Below are 9,781 nucleotides of genomic sequence, written 5' to 3' on the forward strand. Positions count from 1 at the left end.
CTTGCCATTTGGAACGTGAATGGAACAGGAGGGTATTATGCTAAGTGAAGTTAAGTCAAAGACAGGTACTTAACAGAAGACCACAGGGGAAGGGAAGGAAAACTAAGTTACAGAGAGGGAGGCAAGCCCTAAGAGACTCTTAAATACAGAGAACCGAGGGTTGATGGAAGTGGGGGATTGGGGGGGGGGGATGGGAACTGAGGAGAGCACTTCATGGGATGAGTACTGGGTGCTGTATGTTCAGTAGTGAATCACAGGAATCTACTCCTAAAGCCAAGACTACACCGTAAACACTGTATGTTAGCTAACTTGACAAATGATCAAAAAACAAAATTTTATTTAAAAAAATGGAAAAAAAAGAGTGGGCTTTAGAAGTAAAAGGAACATCAAGACCTGAAGTACTGCCAGGCATCTTGATTTGGAATGCAAAACAGACAGACATGGACCCAACTTATAGAAACGGTTTATTTTCCGTCAACCTTATTTCCATTTTGCTTCTCCGCAGAAGAGCAGCTCAAGACCACTCGGTGGTTGTTCCCACCCATTCGGTGGCCTGAGCAGTGGGGGCTGCAGACCAGTCTTCCGTGGCGGGCTGAGCGCTCCAGTCCTCTGTTAAGGAAACACCAAAGAACAGTCAGGCCCCTTAAGTGTTCTCGTCACCCTACCCCCACCCCCACCCAGCACCGTGCCCTGAATCCCACCAGATACACATTTCAAAGGACAAACACCCGAGGCCAAACCACTTCAAAAACACCCAACTCCCATCTGTCAAGTTAGCAGCTCAGCTATAGCACACTGGGATGAAAACCTCAGCTATAGCACACTGGGATGAAAACCTTCCGACGCTACATAGCCAGGGAGATCCTTCAAGCTAGACTGAAAACCCCCCAAGATGCAAGCCGCCAGCCTGAAGCATCAGGACCCGTACCAGTGGGGAACTGCTGGATAGGCACGGAGGGCACCTGCACGCCTTCGGACCAGTCTGCGACCTCAGGCTGCGTAGCAGTGAACTCAGGAGCTGGAGCAGTCCATTCACCCTGAAATTCCTCCTTGGTCACAGCCTTTTCGGCAGCAGCCTGCTCTTCCTTTTCAATCTGGTGAAGACAAAGCATACAGGGACCAGTAAATTTTACTTCTTGAGCACAAACCAAGAGGTCTGATTTACTTACGTGTCCACAAGCCTTTGGGGAGCAAACTTACCTCTTCAGGATCCCTATAGAAGTAGAGGTCAGGCATGACCTCCCATGGGTGTTCACGGGAGATGGTGCCACGCATGCGCAGAACTTCCCGGGCCAGCATCCACCACATCAGACCCACCGAGTGAGCTCCCTGCGGGAGCGCCAGGTGTTAACAAGTGCGCTTGGTCAATCCCCAACAGCACGTCCTTCCCCAATCCACCCATCTGTCCCATCATCCAGGTCCTCGGTACCAAGAGATAGGAGACCCATCTCTTGGTTTGCAGAGAGTGTACTTCTAACAGAGCACTCTAGAAATTCATCTCCATCTTGATGGTCACTGGAACCAGGGGGATTAAAACACAACTATCAAGACTCCACCCATGAAATGAAATACCTGTGAGTGCCTGGACACTGATACTGCTATTAAAACATCTCTTTGGGGGATTCTTACACGGAACCAGGGTTTTGAGACCCAGGAAACCGGGCCAACTTGAATCACAGGCCACCCACCTTTTTAGGATTTCATAGCAGTTCATCCAGTTGCTCTGAAAACAGAAAGGCCTAGTAATGCCCGAGAGGCCCAAGCAGTTAAGAAATACGGAGAAGAGCAGACGAACACACACGCCGCTTAAATGATTTCTCCTTAAAGTTCTGACACACTCGAATCATACTTGTAGCAAGCATTACTATCAAACTCCACTCACTGGGCCAGAGACCCTTGTGGTGTTAGCGAAAGACTTGCCCCTCGTGTAGCACACTACCTACACTTGTGAGTTCATCGGCCAGAGCCTCAACTCCAAGCTCTAACAATGTGCAGAGGAATGCCCAGCTGTTTCCGTAGCGCTCTCGTGAGCTCTGGTGACGTCACAGCGTTATTACCTTGTTGTTGCAAGGGATGGCGATGTCCACATAGCGCAGAGGAGAGTCTGTGTTACACAGAGCGATGGTAGGCAGGTTAACGTAAGACGCCTCGGTGAGAGGCTGGTGGTCAGCCCTGGGATCGGTGACCACCAGAAGTCTGGGCTCCCGGAAGGCTGCCTGGATCTGGTTAGTGAAGGTTCCGGGAGTGAAGCGGCCAGCAATAGGAGTGGCTCCGGTCGCAGCAGCAAACTTCAGCACAGCTCGCTTGAAGAACGAACATCGAGAGTTACCAGCGCTCGAGAAATGGCATCGCACAACTCCCCCAAGCGTCCGTGTGCCGACACCCGGGTCTGTAACCGCCGAAGCGGCTCCCTTCCGACAGTGAAAACATCAAAGCACTTCAGACACCCGGTAATTCTTTGTCCTCCGCGTTACCCGACAACTACTTGCAGAACTGGGGCCCAGAAACAGTAAGCACGCCCCACCCTCTGATCCTGTCCGGAATGCTCTCCCCACTCCCACCGGCTGGTTTCAAGAACCGGGCAGGTCACTCGTGTGCTTCCACATTCTTCACGGGGCCGTGACGACAACAGTGCCCGACACACCAATAAGCACTTCTCTGCTCTGGTCGAATTCCATTGCAGCTACCCTATACACCACAGCAACATACCCTTTCTTTTTACCCCGTAAAACTTATTTCCTGCATCCCTAAAAAAGGCAGAGTTATAGTTTTTCTGCTACATCCCAAGCCCCCTGCAACACTGCCTGCCCAATACGGACGCTCAGTAAATCTTTGCTGAGGAAAGCCATGAGAGTGGTCACTGGGTCCATTCTACAGCAATCCTTAAGTCTTCTACCGTGCACCAAACTAGGGGTCCTGATACAAGCCAGCCTCGGGAGAATAACCCCCTGCGCAAAACACATCTTCGGTTTGTGGCAATCAATTTTATGGTCAACCTAAACAATACAAATGAACCTGTCTTACTACACGATTTAAACATCTGTCAAAATCCAAGTCAAACATCTTTTTCAAATTAGAATTGGGGTCAATGAAATCCTTGCTAAACCTCCTGTAGTGGACTCTGGAACACATGTTTTAAACTCTTCAGGGCCACTTACATGTGGATTTTTTTTTAACAGCACTCTACAGTATTTTCCCTTCTGGCTTATTCTTTAAAATACAGTATGTAATACATACAGCATACAAAACGTGCTAATTGACTACTTTGGCTATCAGTAAGGCTTCCAAAGGTATTGAAGGCTATTAACAGCTGAGTTTTGGGGGAGCCAGAAGCTAAAACAGACTTTTGACCACATTGGGGGTTGGTGCCCCTAATCCACCGTGCTGTGCAAGGCTCAACCATAAATCAATTTTTAAGGAACCCACTGGTTTTCTCCACAGAAAAACAAAGAACTGTCAAAACAGAAATGGGGCAATACAAGTTTTACCCATTGGCTATTACAAAAACTAAGTTATTTACGCTAGCAAAGATCTCTACTCTTGCTTGGAGACTTGGATGAGGACTGGCACCCTGTTAGAAAACCTTTCTGAAAAATCCTGGAGTTGACACCAAAGCTTGGACCCAGTGTTTCATCATTGTCAAGAGAAAGGTCTGACTACAGAGACACATGATAAGCCATTTTTACAGGATTAGGTCAGTACCTAGCAGCACAAGAAAACACACAGGAAAAAACAAAGCTCGACACTCTACCAGATACCAAGTAGCGTGTAAACCGAAAACACTGAATCCGGGCAATTCAAGATTTCTAAAAACCAAGCATTATTGTTTCCAAACCTGGCCAGTATTCCGGGATGATATGACACTGACATCAGCTGGGTTTTCAATGGCAACAATGGCCCGAGCTGCCAGCAGAAGCTTCTCCCAGGTTCTCTTCAGATTGATGATGTAGATACCTAGGTGACGGCAGAGAGCTTTGTAGTACCAGACTTAATTTTCAAGCGGACTTTGTTCTAAAAGGCCGAATGTGGCAGCGAGTACTATCAATCTCCAGTCATAGAGGCAGGCTCTACTGGTGTTAGCGAAAATCCTGCAATTTATCTAGCACACTTCCGACACTCAGAAGTTCATCGGCCAAGGCTGGCCTCCACCTTGAGCTTTAATAGTGTGCAGCCTTAATTCGGTAGACAAAGTGCATCTTCTTGGTCCTTTCCTGCCCTAAGCCTCCATCAAGGCCCCATCCAGATTCCGGTAAGTTTTCACCCACCTCCTGGTCTCCAGCCCCACTTTCCTTACAACCTGTCTCAATGCCAGATTTCACTCAAAACTGCTTCACAGCACACAACCCCCAGGCTTAAGTTCTTCAGTGGCTCCATCTGAGCTTGAAGCACTGCCTTGCCCAACGTACCTTCCAAAGTCTTCACAACCTACCTTCCCTTTTCTAGTACCTTCCAAGCCTCCTCATTAAGGTCTTAGCTCTTGCTCTACTTTACTCTCAGAATTCAGCTGAACGAAGGGAACGCCTGACCGGCTCAGTTAGAACATGTGATCCTGGGGTCAGGAGTTTGAGCCCCACATTAAGTACAGGTTACTCAAAAACAAAGATCTTAAAAAAAATAAAATTCAAATGAACCTGCTTTCAGTACCTGTGAAATACAAGACACTATGGAAGATAAACTAATGAGCTTCCTCATCATTTATACATCTCACAGCTCCTTCATGGCCCAACCTAAGTCCCAGAACCTATCAACTGACATACTCTTGCACTGGAGCCCAGAAAGCGGTCCTTCCAAAAACCACCAGTACGCTTTTGTTTTTTGCAAAAAAAATTAAAAAAAATTTTTTTTTAAGATTAAGAGACGCGTGCTGTATCAACTGAGTTGGCCAGGTGCCCTACGTTCACTTAAGTCTCAAAGCTTACTTCCGATGTAGATATCTGGTTTCATTTATTACTTAGTTGGAATGCCCTCCCTCCCAAATCAAAGCAACTAACCATCACTTTTCCTTTTGTAGATGTACTGTTCCATCTGGAAGTCAAGGTTGGTGCCACCTAAGTGGGTTCCTGCGGCAAGAAATTTGAGGACATCCTCCTCCTTCATTTGCAGGACATCAAGGGCTCCGGACATTGTGAAAGTTTCCCTTTAAGTTACGACGGGAACCTGGAAAACAACGGTTAACCACCCAGCTATTTTCATTTCATTTCAGTGGGTTATGGGACCAGGTGCATTCTAACTACCCTGGCGAGCCAAGCAACCTATCTGAACACAGCCCAAAGACCACACCTTTTACAGTAGTGTAATGGAAAAAGACCCAACAGAACAGACCAATCCCACACATTACACAACTGCGGCACATCTTGAGTGCGTGGAGATGGGAAAAACACCCAAATAATTAAGCAAAATGAAAACGGTGATGTGCCACTTAACATTCCAGGGGGCAACCGGGAGTCGAGTTACCGATGAGCAAAAATAACCAGATACGAACAAATTTATTTTCAGGCGGATTGAAGGCAGGGCGCTTCACAATTATTTCTCTCTACGGTCACAACTGGTTTTCTACAAAACCTTGCCAGGTATCTTAACGCGAACGGGATACACCAAGCAGCCCAAATAGCTGTCGTAAACCGGGACCGGGGCCTGAGCTCACGGCCGGCCGAACGCCGGGGTCCGAAGCAACTGCAGCGCGGTACGCTGATCCTGTTTGCTGCCCCACGGCCGCCCAGCCGCAGCCCGGCCCGCACCCTCACCCGGTGCCCTGGCTCCAGCACGACCTCCGCGCGCTCCGGGGACACTGTGGGAACCCGCGGGCCCGAGTTCGGCCACGTGCGGGCGGCTGGGCGCAGAGCCGGAGATAGACCCGCTTTGCCTGCTGGCTTCCATCCCCAGTCCTCGCACCCCCTCACTCCAGCGGAAGGCTATTTTAATAGCCTTTGGGACTATTTGGGGGACGCCGGGAACCCCACAGGGGACTCACGCAAAACAACGCCGTATGGACCCCTCTCTGGGTAGCGCGGAAAAAGGCCGGCGGCCGGAAGTGACGTCCTTATATAGTCCGCCGCCAGCCAATGACAGCGAAAGCTAAGCGGAAGGGTGAATGGGCCGCCTAATCCAGCGGGGCCTTTTGCGACGTTAGTGCTTTCCGGCGCCGCGAAGGAGTTCCGCGGCGCGCGGCCACCTCCGCTGTAATTCATCAGGGACCTGCCGCTGGAGGCCGAGTCGGGTTTCTGGTCCCTGTCGTAAGTTGAAGTGTCTTTACGTAGGGAGCCATGTTGAGCACAGCGTGACAAAGTATTCGTTCAACAAAAGCCGGAGAAGTTATTTTCATTTCTTGGAGAGCAATTTATCAGTACGTAATTCAGATTTTGAAAGTTCGCTTACCGGAAATTTTCCTGAAAAACTTAAAAGGAAAACACTACAGATGACAGGTTTCTTTTTCTAGAGGAAAAGGAATCAATGTCGATAGATTAGTAATTAAAAATTCATTCCGTTCATATAGTACTATGCAACCACTAAAGACCTGCAGGGTGGGGGAGATTATTTTAAAAAATTGAAGCCAGTATTAACTAAACTTCAATAATAAAAAAAATTGAAGCCCTGCACATTAAAAGATGATGGTAAAGAGACGGCCAAGTTATTAACTTATGTATTGGGTTTCCATCTTTGCTGCACTTGCGAATCACGTGGAGAGCTTTTAAACATATGCCCAACCCAGCCCAACCCAGATTTAAAAAAATCTGATATATATATATAATTTTTTTTTTTTTTTTTTAGAGAGTGCATGCTCGGGTGAGGGGGAAGGAGGGGACAGGGGGAGAAGCAGAGGGGGACAGAGAAGCAGAGGCAGAGGGCCTGAGCTGGGGTTCGAACTCATCAGCGGTGACCTGAACTGATGTCAGAGGTTTAACTGGCTAAGCTTCCCAGGCACTCCAAAAATCTGACTTTTTAAATGGAAGTATTGCCATAAAACATATTTGTATATGTTGTGAAATGATCACCACAATGAATCTAGTTAAAATCTGTCACCATCCAGTTACAAAAAGTGTGTTTTTCTTGTGATGAGAACTTTTACCCTCTTAGCAACAGTGAAATACACAGTATGATATTATTAACTATATTACATTCCCAGGACTTAAAAAAATCTGATTCTTACAAGTACCTCCCTAGGTAATTTTAATGTGTAGCCAGGCTAAGAACCACTAATATACTAGTAGAGAAACTGGGTGAGTTTTTTTTTTCGTCTCATTTTTAGCATTTTTGAAATTTTCTGAGGAACACAGGTTAAACAATTAAAAAAAAAAAAACAAAACCCCATTGCAGCCGATAGAGAAGGAATGAAAACTTAGGAATGGGTTTAAGCATCCTTAGAAACTGCTGAAAATATCTGGAGACATTTTGGCTCCCAAAGAAAAAATAGCTATGTGGAAAATAGAACAGGTGGCTTTGGGGCAGTTTTCTGTCACTGTATGGCATGACTGGAGGGGCTTCCCCAGCCACCTCAACAGCTCCCTCCCATATGCACACTGGAGTCCCAGGACTACTTCCTTTGTTGCAAGGAGGACACTGTACTGTAATTATGTTTGGGTGTTTGTCCACAAAATAGTATTTTTCTCACAAAACAACTTTGCTCTTGAGAACTAATCCACGTAAGGAAAATCCTTGGTGAGGAAATGAATCAACAAAAGTCCAAAGATGAAGAAGGTACTATAGTAAACCACGGTGGGGAGCCCATGGCCCAAGAGGCACTTGTCAAAGAAAATCTGTAGCGAGCAGCTAAGTGTCCTCCCCACCTTCCAGGGTCCCCGGTCGTCTGCACAAGTTTCTGCAACATTTTTTATCCGTGCCTGTTTTTTTTTTTTTTTGAGACAGAGAGAGAGAGAGAGTGGGGGAGGGAGACACAGAATCCAGAGCAGGCTCCAGGCTCTGAGCTGTTAGCACAGAGCCCTTTGCGGGGCTCAAACTCAAGAGCCATGTGATCACGACCTGAGCCGAAGTTGGATGCTTAACCAACTGAGCCACTCAGGCGCCCCCTCCCCTCCCCCTGTGCCCTTTTTAAATAAAACTCTCGGAATTTCCTTTGGCAAACTTTTGATCTTGGGCATTCATATTTAAAGAGAGAAAAACTCGGCTTAAGTTTTTTTCCAAATGCAGAATTGTGGTAGGGACTGTAGTTTTGGGGGGATACACTTCATGTGGCATTGGATGGCTAGAGGAGACCCTGTTCTGGTTTACAGCCGAGAGAATACGGAGGACACCAAGTTGGCCCCAGGCTTCAAGTCCATCTTGGGCACCTTCCCACCTCCCTCTCTAACCTGACTTCCTCCTTGCTCCTCCTTGACCTGTTTGTCTGGTATCCAGCCATGCCCCAGTCCTCTCCAGGAATCTTACCTGCCGTGGCCTGAGCAAATGTTCCAAAATAACTGTTCCCTCCTTTGCCCCAAAGCTCATTCATTCCCTTAGTTAACTGGCATGGGCCCGTTTGTTGAAAGGATTCTGTCTTAGAACTTTTCTCTCTCACTTGGCACTTTTTGTCTTGTATTTTCATGCACTGGAATGTATTTCATGCACTGCCGCATTGCTAACTGGGACTCTGAGCTAGTCACTTAACCTGCCTCAGGAAACGAGCTATTGCCTGTGTTAGCTGCTGCCGTCCCCCTGAAATGAGTCCCTGGGCCTGGAGTCCCAGGATGGCACAGGATGCAAAATGAACAGAGAAGTCTCGCCTGATGTTCATATTTTATGAACCAAGGTGACATTTTAATGGTCTATAAAAAAAAAAAAAAAAAGCAAAGTCACATATCAAACATCAAAACTCAAAAGTTTTCAAAATTAAATCACACGTATTTAGACTTGAAAAATCACATTAACTAAAAAGGACACAATTGTCCCTGAAATGGAGACAGGCCTGGAGATTCCGGGTTGCTTCAGTCATCGTGACCCTCAGTCTTCAGAGCATTTTCACCGAACACCTGTATCCTCATACAGGCCCAATGGTCTCACACAACTTCCAGCTTGAACCTCTAGGATCAGGAATAGCCACACCTGCAGCATATTCATGAACAGTTTATTAAGAGGCCAAAGTTCAGGGAAGTCCAGTGACTGGATGAGTTCTCAGCCAAATCTCCTTTTATGATGTGGAAACCAGGGTTTAGTATAGTCCAAAGTTACACGAAAAGTGAGAACACAATCACAATGAAAGCTCATCTTCAGCCCGGAGTTGGTGAACTCTAAGTAAACGCTAGTCTACATACAGTTTTCCTTCTGGTGGGATGGGACCCAAGCCGCACCCTAAAGAATGTGTGGTGTAGAGAAAGCACACAGAACAAAGGACGCTTCAGGCAGAAGGGAGAGAAGGAACCATAGTTCATTGTTCAATGAACATAGCCAAGAGCATTCATTCAACACTCATTAACCCACAAGCCTGATTTTGTGAGAGGGGATGCCTGAGGGGAGGACAAATCATCCCGTGTGGTCAAGACCCAGGACAAACGGGCAGTACAGGCCTGACAGAGAAGGACTTGGAATATTCTCCTAGGGCAATCTGAGTATATTCCGAAAGCAGTGGGGAGTCAGAGGATTATTCACAATGGGATGGGTTTTGTAAAGAGATTTAAGGGAAATGTAGGTTGACTTCCAATTTAGGGAGTTAAAGACGCCACACGACAACCAGCCAGGTGGGGATGGCCGGAAGGTGGCCAGATGCACAGAGGTAATGAGGCGAGGTCTGATGAATGGACAAAACAATTAAAAGAGACTAGTCATTCACCAAACATTCATCACATCGCTT

The 9,781-nt window shown here is 47.0% G+C and overlaps 1 protein-coding gene and 2 non-coding genes across 6 annotated transcripts; all 3 read right to left on the bottom strand.

Moving 5' to 3' along the window:
• Positions 1 to 446: 446 nt before the first annotated feature.
• RPSA (ribosomal protein SA) lies at positions 447 to 6,072 on the bottom strand. Of its 4 annotated transcripts, none has more exons than XM_043595696.1 (7): positions 5,972 to 6,072; positions 4,992 to 5,157; positions 3,836 to 3,954; positions 2,058 to 2,303; positions 1,201 to 1,329; positions 929 to 1,094; positions 447 to 609 (listed from the first exon to the last, which is right to left on the bottom strand). In XM_043595696.1, exons 2-7 carry the CDS (start codon positions 5,122 to 5,124, stop codon positions 515 to 517), a joined length of 888 nt encoding a protein of 295 aa, XP_043451631.1. In that variant the 5' UTR covers positions 5,125 to 5,157; positions 5,972 to 6,072; the 3' UTR covers positions 447 to 514. The 4 variants fall into 4 exon arrangements, with proteins under 4 accessions (XP_043451631.1, XP_043451633.1, XP_043451632.1 ...); XM_043595698.1 differs by having other exon boundaries at positions 5,745 to 5,986; XM_043595700.1 differs by lacking the exon at positions 447 to 609 and adding an exon at positions 754 to 808 and having other exon boundaries at positions 904 to 1,094.
• Positions 1,848 to 1,996, bottom strand: LOC122492503. Its single transcript, XR_006299678.1, has one exon. It is a non-coding gene; the product is annotated as a small nucleolar RNA SNORA62/SNORA6 family (small nucleolar RNA).
• LOC122492504 lies at positions 4,022 to 4,172 on the bottom strand. The gene has a single exon (XR_006299679.1). It is a non-coding gene; the product is annotated as a small nucleolar RNA SNORA62/SNORA6 family (small nucleolar RNA).
• Positions 6,073 to 9,781: the final 3,709 nt, after the last annotated feature.

The sequence above is a fragment of the Prionailurus bengalensis genome, chromosome C2 (genome assembly GCF_016509475.1).
Source record: "Prionailurus bengalensis isolate Pbe53 chromosome C2, Fcat_Pben_1.1_paternal_pri, whole genome shotgun sequence".
NCBI lineage: Eukaryota > Metazoa > Chordata > Mammalia > Carnivora > Felidae > Prionailurus > Prionailurus bengalensis.

What these genes read in the sequence shown, in the direction of transcription:
- RPSA (XM_043595696.1), bottom strand. Translation starts at nt 5,124, where the DNA reads ATGTCCGGAGCCCTTGATGTCCTGCAAATGAAGGAGGAGGATGTCCTC. An exon ending in CCATCCCTTGCAACAACAAG is followed by an intron (nt 1,330 to 2,057) that starts GTAATAACGCTG and finishes GCGCTCCCGCAG; the next exon opens with GGAGCTCACTCGGTGGGTCT. An exon ending in TCTATAGGGATCCTGAAGAG is followed by an intron (nt 1,095 to 1,200) that starts GTAAGTTTGCTC and finishes TGTCTTCACCAG; the next exon opens with ATTGAAAAGGAAGAGCAGGC.